The 14,693-nt window shown below is 34.3% G+C and overlaps 1 protein-coding gene across 1 annotated transcript; it reads right to left on the minus strand.

Annotated features, from left to right (window-relative positions):
• Positions 1–6,247: 6,247 nt before the first annotated feature.
• On the minus strand, positions 6,248–14,407 carry LOC148278122 (uncharacterized). The gene is made up of 4 exons (XM_088231869.1): positions 14,307–14,407; positions 11,384–11,791; positions 10,750–10,887; positions 6,248–7,845 (listed from the first exon to the last, which is right to left on the minus strand). The coding sequence occupies exons 2-4, from the start codon at positions 11,733–11,735 to the stop codon at positions 6,674–6,676; spliced, it is 1,662 nt and encodes a 553-aa protein (XP_088087995.1). The 5' UTR covers positions 11,736–11,791; positions 14,307–14,407; the 3' UTR covers positions 6,248–6,673.
• Positions 14,408–14,693: the final 286 nt, after the last annotated feature.

Consider the following 14,693-nt stretch of genomic DNA (forward strand, 5'->3'; position numbering starts at 1 on the left):
ATCGGCTGCCAGCTCCTGTGCGTCCTTCCAAGTCAGGTTCGCGTCCCGTACTTTTGACATAAACTGCCGACGAACAGTCGGCAGCAAACGTCCAGGACTTAAACCAGCCATTGAGAGGTCATAAGCCCTGTAGATGCCTAGACTTCTATATTACCTTTCTCTTAAATGTTCTTCAACTCTGTTGTAATATGTTAATATGAACAGCTCTCCAGGGGTTGAATCCAGTCCTTGTCTACAAAAATTTGGACAAACTCAAAATATTGTTAATTAATAGTAGTTAATCGAGATATGAATTCGGACATGACATTTCAAAAGCAATGGTAATTAATTTTAATGATTTTTCGGAGGTTTAAAATATCATTCGTGTTTTTTTTTGCGTTTTCTGACATTTCACGGTAAAAAAAATCGATTAATTCGATGTTTGAATTCGATTATTTGCATATCTCGAATGCTTGTATTTCGATAATCTAAGGCCCGTGTTGTTGATTGTTAGTAAAAGTAGAGTTTTACTATAGTTTAATTTACCAGCGATTTCGGTTTTACTATCAAACATCCGGGCCTAAATATTTCGATCATTAAAAAATGTCTTTCTACCAACCCATACAGTGAAACGGAATGATGGTTCGTTGCTTGTATATGGCTGTTATATTAGGCAGAGACAATCAGGTAGGCCCCGTCATAAATTTATACTCTCTGGTTTTTCTACGCAACCCTGATTATTCCAACATCGAAATTTAGTATTATCTGAGCCTCTTCTGTCAAACACTAAGCAGCACGCGTCCGTATTAATTAATTAATTATGGATAACTTATATAGCGCCATTTTCGTAATAAAATACCTCAAGGGCGCTTTACATGGTGATTCTATTGTTAAGTTAATTTAATTGAAGCTTTTAAATTTGTAATTTCATTAAAATAATTTATTTTGTTGTCACGTGCTACGGATTTATTCAAATGATTTAGAGAACAAGTGGGTTTTAAGTTTTTTCCGAAACATCACTTCACTTTCACAGCCTCGCACCTCTGCCGGGAGAGCATTCCATGCCATAGGGCCTGCGACCGCAAATGCGCGTTCACCAAATTTAGTGCGCTGTTTGCGTAGAGGTATAATAACTTTTCCTCTCGCCGTACACGTAGCTGATCTAAGCGTGAGACGCCTGTCAGCTAGTTCATCTGGAATGCATAGTTCCCTTAGATATTCCGGAGCCGAGTTGTGCACTGACTTATACATAAGCCAACAGAGTTTGTATTCGACCTTCTGTGGAAAACGTAGCCAGTGTAGTTCCCGAAGTAGTGGAGTGATATGACTGAACTTAGAGATTCCGAAAATAAGTCTCGCTGCGGCATTCAATACAGATTGTAGGCGAGTCATTTTGTTCATTGGTAGACCTGCATAGATACCATTACAATAATCGACTCTAGACACTACAAACGCATTTATTAATTGACGGGCGGCATCAACCGGCAAATTTTTGCGTGTGCATTTAATTTGTCTCAGCTGGTAGAAGCATGAACTTATCTGATATATAATTTGAGCATCAAGAGATAGGTCAGAATTGAGTAAAACTCCCAGTAGTTTAACGGTGGGTAAAGGGGTACTCCCTACATTGGGTAGAGCCGTATCCTGGATCAAATTCTGTCGTCTGGCTGAAGCCACCCACAGTTCAGTTTTTGATGGGTTTAATGTTAGTCTGTTTTCAGCCATCCAGTTGCCTATTTTCTTGATGCATCCATCAATTAAATTGACAAGCACACTTCTTTCGCCGGGTTTGCAATAAAAATAAATCTGCGTATCATCTGCATAGCAGTGCGACCACAATCCACATTCTTTGATAATGTTCTCTATATCTTTAGTGTAAAGGAGATAGAGAAGTGGTCCGAGTACTGACCCTTGAGGCACTCCTGTAGACACTCAAAAGTTGGTTGAGATTTTACCCTGGAACACAACTGCATATTCTCTTTTATTAAAATATGAACTGAACCACATATGTGCCTTATCACGGATACCATAAGTTTTCTCCAGACGTTCAAGCAAAATATTATGGTCTACAGTATCGAATGCAGCACTCGTGTCCAGAAGAGCCATCAACACCAGATTACCAGAGTCCACCGCCGTTATAATGTCAGACAGTACTCTTATCACTCCCGTCTCCGTGGAATGAAAACGTCGGTATGCCGATTGCCTTACCGAAAATAAAGAATTCCGCTCGATATAGTTAACGAGCCTATGAGAAACTATTTTTTATAGTATTTTTGATACGATGGGAAGATTTGAAATAGGGCGAAAACTGGAAAGATCTTCCACATCTAGTTGTGAATTTTTTAAAAGTGGAGTTACATTTGCTTTCTTTATGGCTCTCGGAACAATGCTGCGCTCCAAGGATGTATCAAATAAATCTGTTAAAAATGGAGCTAATAGGTTAATGCATTTTTTCAAAAGCCATGTTGGCATTGGATCTAATATACATTGTTTGTTGGGTAATGCCGCAACAATGAAACAGTGTAATAACCAGCTGTAACCTTTGATACATTTCAAAAGAACGGGAAGATTTTACGGTTTTAAATAAACAGTGAGCTTCTTTACCATTTAAGAACAACCGCGTTTCAAAGAAACCGTTTAAAAATATGACTAGGGTAATATTTTTTACGTTTTTGCGCCATTTATCCTAACTCCACACAATATTGTCGGAATTCACATACAGTAATGAGGCACTTAATCAACGCACTATTTTACTAAAATGCCCACCCTGCTCTTTCTATAAAAGGAAAGCCAAGTTTACTAGGTGGCTTAGTTTTAGTGTAAGCTTGCGCCAATTTACATGTGCATTTTACATCGACAATTTCTTGTATTTACAATATTGATAATTTTACGTAAGTAATTTATTATAAATGTTGAATTATTAATAAGTACATTTTATAGGCACATAATCCGAAGAAAACATAACTATAGGTATAAATGAAATGAAATTTTGTGAATTTAAAGGTTTCTATTTGCATTTAATAAAAGTTTTGGCTAAAAAATATTAATGTCATCCCATAAAATACATTAAATAATATTTAAAAAAAACAATAAACGTTTAAAAAATAAGATTAAGGTAATGGAAAGCAAAAAATTTACATACATAAATAGATTTATTGTGGAGATAGATTGTGGAGTTTTAAAAACAAGGTATTTATGTACATCTATATTATTTATATTACAATACACACAATGAAAATAACAAAAACCTAACATAAGCTATACACTTGTGGAGCAGTTGATTCAATATTGGTATGGCCGAATGAGACAATCCTTTTTACTTCTACCTAGCTCCACTATCCATTTTTTTATAGCCCTTTAAAACATTTTCTCGTTACTAATTGTTTTAATAGATAGTGGAAGTAGGTTAAAGATTTTAATTGAATAATACTCAAAATCCCTTTGTCCGAAAGTGGTATTAGTTTGTATTTGTTTAAGTTGTCTATGTGTTGAGGATCTAGTGATTATGTCTTAGAATGAAATGTCTTAAAAACAATAATTTTTCTGAGTTCGCTAAACATATCCTCACAAATAGTCACTCATTCAACTTCGAAGATGGCATCGAAATTTTACATACAAACAAAAAAGGATATTCATTTGAATATTAGAGATTAGAAATGATTTAAATAAAAATTTTACTACAATTAATAATAAATCTTAGTAAAAATCCACACACAATCCTCTCCCTAAATCCACACACAAACCCCCTCTCCCCTCTACTTCCGTAGCCATACTCTACCCTCACTGTGAAAATGTTATATATGTTATGTTAGTTTGTAATTGACCCTGAAGAAGGCATAGTATTGCCGAAACTAGTCGGTTGTCAAATTATAAAAATATAAGTGGTACATAAAAACAAAGTGATTTTATTTTAATACATTTGGTTTGAAGTACTCCAATATAAAGCAATGTGAGTTATTCTGAAAAAATAAAATATAATAAAGTTGAACAAATGAGAAAAAAGAATAATTGGATGGAAATAAAGAAGTCTTACGTAATGTATTTATATTTATAAAAAGTATTTTATGATCTTACGCCGAAATATATTGTAAGGAAAAATGTATTAAATAGAAATGTACATAAAACAATAGAACTTTCAAAAATGATTTTAGTCCCAACTGAGTTTTAGTCCCAACACTTATGTCTGGAAGTGAAACATGGAACTGGTAGAAGAAGGATGAAAGCTGAAAAAACGCGGTTGAAATGCGATATCTTAGACGAAAGTGTGGAAAAATCAATGTATGACAGGGTTACGAATGATGAAATTAGGCGAGAATGTAAATTTAGAAAGGGTCTCTGAGATGGTTTGGTCACGTTGAACGAATGGACGACGAAAGAATAGTAAAACAAGTATATATGGCGAGAATTAACGGTAACGTGAGACGAGGACGACCGAGGAAGACGTGGCATGATCAGATAAACCAAAATCTTAAGTCTGGTCACCGAAGAGCAAGTGTGACAAGATGTTTTAATGTGGAATAAGCTAGGAATGTTTGTCAGGATAGACGTGTGTGGCGGTCCATTATCTCTGCCTACCCCTACGGGGAAATGGCGTGTGGTAGTAGTAGTAGAAATCACCCACTTTGGCTCCCATTCTTAAGCCTTTCAGTTCTTTCATGCACATTTATAAATAAATACTAAAAAAACCCCACCAAGATTAAACTACGCGCTATCTGCGTGGCATAGAATTTATTTTGTAATCAGATACTCAATACAAATGTTGATTATTCTTCCGAGATTCAGTCAACTTACTACTAGTGGGAGAGGGCATATGAGTAAAACACGACATCGATTAATATAATTTATTGGTCACAAACCAAAATTAAATCTAATCTTAATATTAAATAAATGATATTAAATATTTGTACAAAACCACTTACCGACTTTTCTATGTCTACCGGTTTCGAGACGTACCCGTCTCTTCGTCAGGACACCAATTAAACCAACATGCAAAACTCACTATACACCTATACCATAGTTTTATATATTATTTGTTTATTTATTAACATACACGGCACGCAGTGCCTTTTACCTTAAAATAATATAAAAATTTCAATATAATGTGAAAAACTTAAAAATTAAAAATAAAAGTATTATTTTACATACAGACTAAATATATAACACAGCAGTTTTGTATAATAAAAAAACATATTTAGATATAAAAATAATTAGCAATGTGTGCAAATAAAATTTTAAAAGGAAAATAATTCATGTATGTTTTTCTTAAATGGTACAAAATATAAGTATATGAGATACAGTAAAATCATTTTGTATAAAAAAATAAATTTAAAAAAATAAAAATAATAATAATGACAATTAAAGTAATTTAAAAAATAAGTAAACACGTAAATAGTACCCATACAAAAGTAAACATAGAAAGCACTATAATCTAAAAAATGTAAATTTACGTTCATCATCTTTGAAATGATTAGTTGGCGTCAATTTATATAAGCTATAAGTTATTTTAAGCTATAAGCTAGTTTTATAGTCTTTAAAATGTGTTTAACAATTGAAATGCAATTCTTGTACTTCAGTTTACGTTGGAAGAACCTCAAGAAATTTTGATATTCGTGTTCCCCAGGGAGTTGAATCCAGTCCTTGTCTACAAAAATTTGGACAAACTCAAAATACTGTTGTTAAACCTATTAAGCTTATCCCTTCCCTCCATCCCCTCTACTTTTGTTCATTAATTCTAAAACAAAATAATATTATCATAATTTAATCAGTGCATGTTTGTCCTAATCAGTGCATGTGCTTATTAAAATGCATGTCGTGTTGGTTTAATATTTTTGTGCAACAACTATGGTGAAGGTGTATAGTGGGTTTTGCATGTTGGTTTGCATGTTGGTTTAATTGGTGTCCTGACGAAGAGACGGGTACGTCTCGAAACCGGTAGACATGGAAAAGTCGAAAACATTTATGTTTTTAAGTGAAAATTCTTGATGGAAGTTCATTGTAATTTATTATATAAATAAAACACGAGTGATGCTGTAATCCACAAATTTGGAATATCCAGTGACCGGTTTCATCGCTTTCGCGACATCTTCGAGACTGGTATCTTTATTAAAAAGTTAAATGTATTTATACAGAACAGAGGTAAGGATACATAATTCAAAGTTATATGTAAGTAAATTAAATAAAGTTATTTTTATCTCAAGGATCATTATTAACAAATTTTCTATGGGTTAACAAATGTATTGATATAATGTTATTTTAATGAGTTTAAGTATTTTATTTTATTTTTGGTGTCTCATCCTTCGTGAGTGTGGTTTTTTAAGTAATGATTTCTGAATAAAAAAGTCGGTAAGTGGTTATATATAAATATTTAATAATTATTTGACCACAAAGTCAATATTAATATTAAACATAAAATAACATAAATTTGTTGCAACAGAGAGGAAAAACATTAACAAATATTTTGAGAAGGGAATATGGAAGTCTAGGCATTTACAGGGCTTATGATCGGTTATTGGCTGGTTTATGTGGCCACTTTACACACTAACTGCCATTCTCATGATCTCAGAGGTCTATTTTTATTTAATTAAAATTCAGTTCTACTAAGAAATGTCAGTATGTCAGTCTCGTAAACTATGTTGAATTAATGATCAACTTATCATTTATAAATTTTACGATAAAATATCACAGAAAATTTACACTATTGGAGATTTTTCTTACTAATGTGATTACACGAATGATGAACTAGATCACGTTTTTTGGAAGAGGTGTATTCACAATCAGAGCAGGAGAGTATTTTGTTGCGGGTATGAGTTAACTTGTGAGTTTTTAAATTATCTCTACGCGAACATTTAAATTGACACTCAGAGCATGAGAATGGTTTTTCGCCAGTATGAGTAAACATGTGTAATTTCAAACCCTTTTTATTTGAACATTTATATTGACACTCTAAGCATGAGAATGGTTTTTCACCGGTATGAGTCAACATGTGTGACTTCAAATTACTTCTTTGTGAACATTTATATTGACACGCTGAGCAGGAGAATGGTTTCTCACCAGTATGAGTTAGCATGTGTTTTTTTAAAAATATAGTTTTTGAACATTTATAATGGCACTCCGAGCATGATAATGGTTTCTCACAAGAATGAGTACGCATATGTGATTTTAAACCACCTTTTTGTCTACATCTAAATTTGCACACTGCACATGAAAATGGTTTCTCACCAGTATGAGCTAAGATGTGCAATTTTAAATATCTTTTATTTAAACATTTAAATTGGCATTCCGAGCAAGAGAATGGTTTCTCACCAGTATGAGTTAACACGTGCAATTTTAAATATCCTTTATTTGAACATTTATATTGGCATTCCGAGCAAGAGAATGGTTTCTCGCCAGTATGAGTTAAAATGTGTTTTTTCAAGTAACTTTTTGTTGAACATTTATATTGGCATTCCGAGCAACAGAAAGGTTTCTCACCGGTATGAGTTAACATGTGTTTTTTTAAATACATTTTATTTGAACACTTAAATTGGCATTTAGAGCAAGAGAAAGGTTTTTCAGTAGTATGAGTTAGCAAATGTTTTTTTAAATAACTTTTATTGGAACATTTATATTGGCATTCCGAGCACGAGAACGGTTTTTCTACAGAATGAATATACATGTGTGATTTCAATTTACTTCTTTTTGAACTTTTATATTGGCACTCAGAGCATGAGAATGGCTTCTCACCAGTATGAGTCAACATGTGTGATCTCAAATAACGTTGATAAAAACATTGATATTTGCAATCTGAGCATGAGAATGGTTTCTTACCAGTGTGAGTCAACTTAGGAGTTTTAGAACAAGATATGTTTCTCTCTATTGCTCGTAATCCTGAAACAATAACAATAAAACTGGTTATTGGTTTAGAAAAACTCAGTGCAATTTTTCATCAATGCGGTAATTTTTTTCGAATAAAATTTTTACAGTGAAATTTCGAGCAAATATTCAAGCATGTTTTGAAGCATGTTTTCAAGAGATGGCAAAGTAGAAAAATATGTTTAAAGGAGAGTGAATGCGGGCAGCAAAATAAACGGAGCACTAAGCACAGTAATTGCTAATAAAAATATGTCAATCGAAGCTAAACTGACGGTGCACAATGGAGTTTTAGTCCCAACACTTATGTATGGAAATGAAACATTGAACTGGCAGAGGAAGGATGAAAGCCGTGTGAACGCGGTTGAAATGCGATCTCTTAGACGAATGTGTGGGAAATCAATGTATGACAGGGTTACGAATGATGAAATCAGGCGAGAGTGTAAATCTGAGTCAAGTATAATTGATTACACTAAGAAAGGGTCTCTGAGATGGTTTGGTCACGTAGAACGAATGGACGACGAAAGAATGGTAAAACAAATATATATTTATTTATTCATTAACGGACATTGTCCATGTATACAATTTATAGGGTTTAAATATTACAATAAAAGCTCAGTTTAAAACATTAAAAAAAAGAAAGAAGCATTGACAAGCATAAGGGACATCGAGACAAGATCTGGACTATTTATTTAGTGCTCGTTTAAATTGTTGTAAACTTAAACCAAAAAAGTCCAGATGATCTTGTCTCGAGTTAACAATACGACAAAGACGGGTTATTGGAGAATTAAGGCCATATATGGCGAAAATGAACGGTAACGTGAGGCGAGGACGACCAAGGAAGACGTGGCATGATCAGATCAGACCAAAATCTTAAGTCTGGTCAAGTCAAAAGCAGACAGAACCGAAGGGCATGACAAGATGTATGAATGTGGAAGAAGCTAGGAATGTATGCCAGGATAGACGTGTGTGGCGGTCCATTCTCTCTGCCTATCCCTACGGGGAAATGGCGTGATGGTAGTAGTAGTTATTTCGAGGAAGAATTTTTACTATTTATTGTGAGAGAACTTTGTCACCGATGTGTGAATAAGTGTGAGTGATTTTTAACCACGTTTACAAAATCATTATTCTGCTTCTTACCAATATGAGCTAATATATGTGATTTCAAATTACTTTTTTTATTTATTATTTTGTTTTTGATAACAAATTTTAATAAAATATTTTTACTAAATACATTTTTTACATTAATTGAATACATATATTTACATTATCGTTTCCCATTGCGTAAAAGAAAAAAACAATTCTTGTTTACATAATGGCGAGTGACGTCTTACAATAGTTTGTTTATTTTATTTTGAATTATTAATATTTTTAGGATAACATATATAAATTACGAAAAAAATATAAACGGTGATTTTAATCAGTGCTACACAAAGAAGAATTATAAATGTATCGTTTCACTTCTTTCTTAAATATATTGTATTCCTGACTGTACTTTTATTTTTCTTTATTCATTTCATTAAAGAAAAATATTCCTCTGTAAGTATAATGATGTTGTGCAGTAGTTGTTTTTAATTTGTGAATTATATTACCACCTGTTCTAGGTCGCGTAATTACGCTTTGAGACCTAGAAACACTACTATTTATGTTGTCTTTATGTATTTGAAGCAAACAATTATTTTTATATGACAATTTTGTATCTAAAATCTTAAATTTTAAAAATAATTGAACATTTTTATAGGCACTCTGAGCAAGACAATGGCTTCTCACCAGAATGAGTCAATAAATGTGAGTGATTTTAAACTACGTTTAAAAACAAACAAACAAACCATCACACCGTTTCCCCGTAGAGGTAGGCAGAGAGGATAGAACGCCATATTACTCTATCTTGGCATACAGACCTCGCTTCCTTTACATTCATACTTCTTCTCATGCACGCGCGCCGATTATTCCTACTTATGACATGTCCATCTTCAAGTATTTGATGGACTCGATTGCGCCATGTCTTTCTCGGTCTTCCTCGTTTTCTGTATCCATCAATATTCGCATCGTAGATCTTTTAAGCCGTTCTTTCGCTGTCCATTCGCTCTACGTGTCCAAACCCACGCAGCTCCCCTTTCTTGATTCTGCAAGTATCAGCCTTACATAGTTCACGGATCTCGACATTTATGCACCTATCATACATCGTTTTACCGCACATTCGCCTGAGGGATCGCATTTCGACAGCATTCAACTCACTTTCATCATCATTTTTCCAATTCCATACTTCGCTCCCATACATTAGAGTTATTTATTAATTTATTTGACACTTTTTATACATATACAATAAATATATACATACAAGGGCGGGCATATTGTCTTAAGGCAGCTTGAGAAGATTATAAATTTATTTATTTATTTTATTTATTTATACTTTTACATTGTTTGTATTCTTTTTTTGTACAGAATAATGTTCCCTCACTGGGGTGTCACGTGCCGAGGGAAACATTTTATACATGGACATATTGAATCTTATAATTTTATACAAAAATTAAAAACAAAGATTAACAAAATGAAAATATATTAAAAAAAATAATCACCATACTATGAAGAGAGGAGAGGGGATGGGAAGGAAAGAAGAAGGATAAAGGAACAATTTAAATATTTAGATAGTGAGTTAAATGTAAATAAAGAAGGGGCGTCTCTAACATTAGTGGGTAGATTATTCCACAATCGAGCGGCTACTACTGTGAAAGAGGAGGCAAGAAAATTAGACTGGCACTAGAACTCCGTTGCGAACTGCTAGTTTAGCCTCCTGCGATAAACATTTGTTTGCCAAAGTAGATTTCAGTGCACCGTTTACCCTGTTCCCGGGACTAACCCTCTTTTCAATATCTTTCTCGGTATAAACTAGGTTTATAAAAATATTATTCTGTTTCTTACCAATATGAGTTAACATATGCGATTTCAAGTTACTTAGTGATGAACATTTGTATTGGCACTCCGAGCATGAGAATAGTTCTTCATCAGTGTGAGTTGACTTGTGCGTTTTTGAAGAGAATTTCTGTATTGCTTGTAAACCTGAAACAACAGTAAGGACAAGTGAACTTCATCCAGACTTCATCCGAGTGTATCGAAGGGTAAGTAACGCAATAACGACTTTTTCAACCATCGGACTAAATGAGGAGACAACTTCAGACCTGTCTCTAACGCAATTATTATTTATTTTACCATGAATAATAAAGCTCACCCTGTTTGAGTATGTCCAAATGCTTGCAGATTGGCTGGATTTCCTCCCTAGGGAGTTATTCATGTTTAAATTTATTTCAACAAAGAGGGAAAACATTTTTGAGAAGGGAATATGGGAGTCTAGGCATTACGGAATTCACGCATTAATACGGCAATTCGATTGCTAAATATGGCTTCTGCGGATAATATGGATCTATTTTATTGTACATATCGGCAGTTTAGCGGCTATCTGCTTTCTATTCATTAATTTCTAACTTATGTCTACAGTCTAAATTACCTATTAAGTAATACATACTACAATTGTCAAATAAATAAATAAACAGCTTACTTGGTACAACTTCATTTACACGAAAGAAATCCGTGACGTCAGGATAACCAGTATCCGCATTTGTTCGGATAATTATTTCACCGGTTATCCTAGGCTGGTCAGTACTGGTCCCCGGTTCAGCCTTCACGGTAGCAACACCTGGCTCCTCACTTCCGCGGGAACATGGCGCCCCTTCCACAGTACGGAGAATATCTCCCTTTACATCGCCAGTCCCCGGTTCAGCCTTCGCGGTAGCAATACCACGCTCCTCACTTCCCTGGGAACATGGCACCTCTTCCTCAGTATGAAGAATATCTTGTTCTACATCGCCAGCTCCCGGTTCAGCTTTAATGTACACTGAAGCTATTTCCATAGCTTTTCTTTGAAGAAAAACCAAGTCAATATTTGTAAAATCTCACCGTAAATATCCTGGAAATCATAAGAAATGTAATAATTAAAAAATCTACAGAGTTTTATTACACTTTTATTCATAATTTTTATCAGCGACCCGGTTTCGCCTTGACCGACACCGCGTCAGACTGGTCACGACGAAACCCGGTCATTGGTGAAAATAATTTATTTTTTTATTTTATATTAAACGCTAGGGCGGGCTTTAATTTTTTTTAAATAAACATGTGTATAATAAGCTAAGTCACGTGTAAATAGTCAGGTTTCAACCTTATTATACTTTGTTAATGCGATGCGTTAAGCTGTTTATATGCCAGCAGTTCAACATACGAAAATTATTTGCCGTCAAAAAAGATCTGGAAAACTGATCTTAGAATATCTTATGGCGTCGACTACAATCCATATTTTCGTTGAGGATTTCTTTGGGTTGGATTAGCACAATGCAGCGATGAAGATCTTCAAGAAGAAACCTGTCTTGACAAACATAAATCAGAGTTGACAGGCGCTGTGGCGCAGTTGGTTAGACGGCGAACTGTGAAACTGGTGTCGCAGATTCGATTCCTGCTAGTTGCAAGAAAAATATCCAAGAAAGATTTTTTTCTCAATTTGTCTGGGTGTTGTGGTGTATTTTTCATAATCTCCTTCCATATCCCCTCTATCCCACCTGCTGACAAGCCTCAAAATAGAGCTTAGCGGGTTATTAAAAAAAAAGAGCGCGAGCTAAAAACTGTCTCAACGCGTTTTCGAAAAACACAACGGGCCATTTGCCAAAAATCAGGCGATCAATATCGCAATCCGGTAATCCAACTGAGCGAAAAACCATCCCGCCATCTATCGGCGCGACATTAAACTACAGATTAACGAACGAATGCATGGGAACAACTATCGTGAAAATTGAACCACTGGCCACAACAGCATGAGTAAGTTTCAACTTGAAACTGCGGTGATTAACTATTTAAAGTAAATAAAAAACACGAAATACGAATGTAAATTAAATAAAACTTCTAAGATTTTCACAGCCGTTCAGATGCACAATACGATTTTCTGGATTATCATGCCGTTCGTACTATTTACTGACGTTTCGTATTGTGTTACAGCGTTCATCATCGAGGTTATTTGTGTAGATATATGTGTAACGCTATTTACATAATGCAAAATGTTACTAAAAGATTACATGGGTACTTTTTTTGTAATATATAAAATTACAAAGTCGGCCTCGTGGTGTAATGGTCAGCGCGTAAGCCTGCCATGCAAGAGGTCTCGGGTTCGATTACCGACATGGTTGATATGAAATATTTATTTAAAAAGGGTATTTTCACAATAGAATATTTCATAGTCCTTGGACTGATCATCTTACCTTCATGTTACAAAAATGATCAAGATACGCTGCGATTGGTGTACCGATGCAGTGCCCCATGCACCATTAAGTGCGGAAAAGGAATGATGATGATGATGACTTATTTTGTTTATTCATATACAAACACAAGATGATTCTAGAAAGAGGCCATATTTGAGGTGAACGATAAATAGTTTCAAAGGCAGGCAATTTGACTTCAAGGCAGTTGGAGTTTGGGAGGATTATCTTTTTAATGAGTGTGACAATTTTACTGTTAATGTAATGTTTGGCGGCCTCCGTGGTGTAGTGGTCAAGACGCTTGACTCACGCACGGAAGGTTCCGGGTTCGATTCCCGGTGAGAAACAAAAATTAAAATGTGATTTTTCTCAAGCCTGGGTGCTCCTGTGATGTAATTCACCACTGTAATTAGGCCTCCTGGCCTGTTGTGGTGCAAAAAAAAATAATGTAAAAATGTAAAAAAAAAACACAATCCCGTCATACTGTAATTTAATATTTTTCGTATTGTAACTTGTGACATGCATAGTTTGGTCTCTTTCCTTAGATAAAATCTATACTAAGGCTTATTATTAGAAAACCTGGTAAAAAAATCGACTCCCCGGCAATAGCAACAAAACGTCTTCCTTGTTTTATTTACCAATCTGACAGACGGTAAAATAATTAAAATTTTAAATAACATATATTTGTGCTAACGTGAAATGTGATCCCAGCCTATTTTCTTTCAATTCCAGCAGTATTTTGACACTTAAAAACGACACAATACGGCGTGATTGAATTTAAATCGGCAGTTGCGTACTAACCGACGTCTACAGAGTAACTAATGGGTTTCAGTTTGATGCGCGTACGCGATTTCTGGGCTATTATTATTTTATGTACTCAGCACTGCCCACGCGTGAAGCATAGCTGTAAAACATGCCTAACAATAAAATAATAACGGTCAGATACATCTCTACTCCCAAAATGTGTTCGGAAATCCAAATAGTATAACTTATTATTGGTCAACCATCGCGTCTAATTTATATTCTTACCCATCAAAGCAATAAAACAAGAAATATGAAGAAAATGGTCGATCTATAAGCCTAGAAGTCGGGTTACCGTCATCTGCCATACCGAGCAGGGCCCACACATCAGCGAAAAAACATATATATTGTTCTACTTTACATGCTTGAATTGTTACTTACTTCTCTGCGTAATACCTTAGTTTCATCGTCCAATAATATTGTAATTTATGTATTTTGTATCCCCGATATACGGACGCGTGCTGTTGAGTGCTTGACGAGAGAACCACAGATATAATATAACAATAATAATAATAGACAATAATGAATGATTGTTTGAAGTTATATGGCTGTTAAATAATGAAACATTTAGGTAGGTTCCGTTCTTAACTTATACTCTTGTTACTCTATGTTTTTTTTAACCTACTAACCTTAATAATAATATTATTTGGCTGATTTATATTACGCCATTTTTGTAAAAAATCACCTCAAGGGCGCTTTACAATTGTAAACCTAAACTTATATTCTAACTAAACTAAACAAAGTGATATATTTTATTTCCAGATTTAA

This window comes from Micrasema longulum, unplaced genomic scaffold (genome assembly GCF_059751315.1).
Source record: "Micrasema longulum isolate JH-2025_06_02 unplaced genomic scaffold, ASM5975131v1 h1tg000927l, whole genome shotgun sequence".
In the NCBI taxonomy this organism is placed as follows: Eukaryota; Metazoa; Arthropoda; class Insecta; order Trichoptera; family Brachycentridae; genus Micrasema; species Micrasema longulum.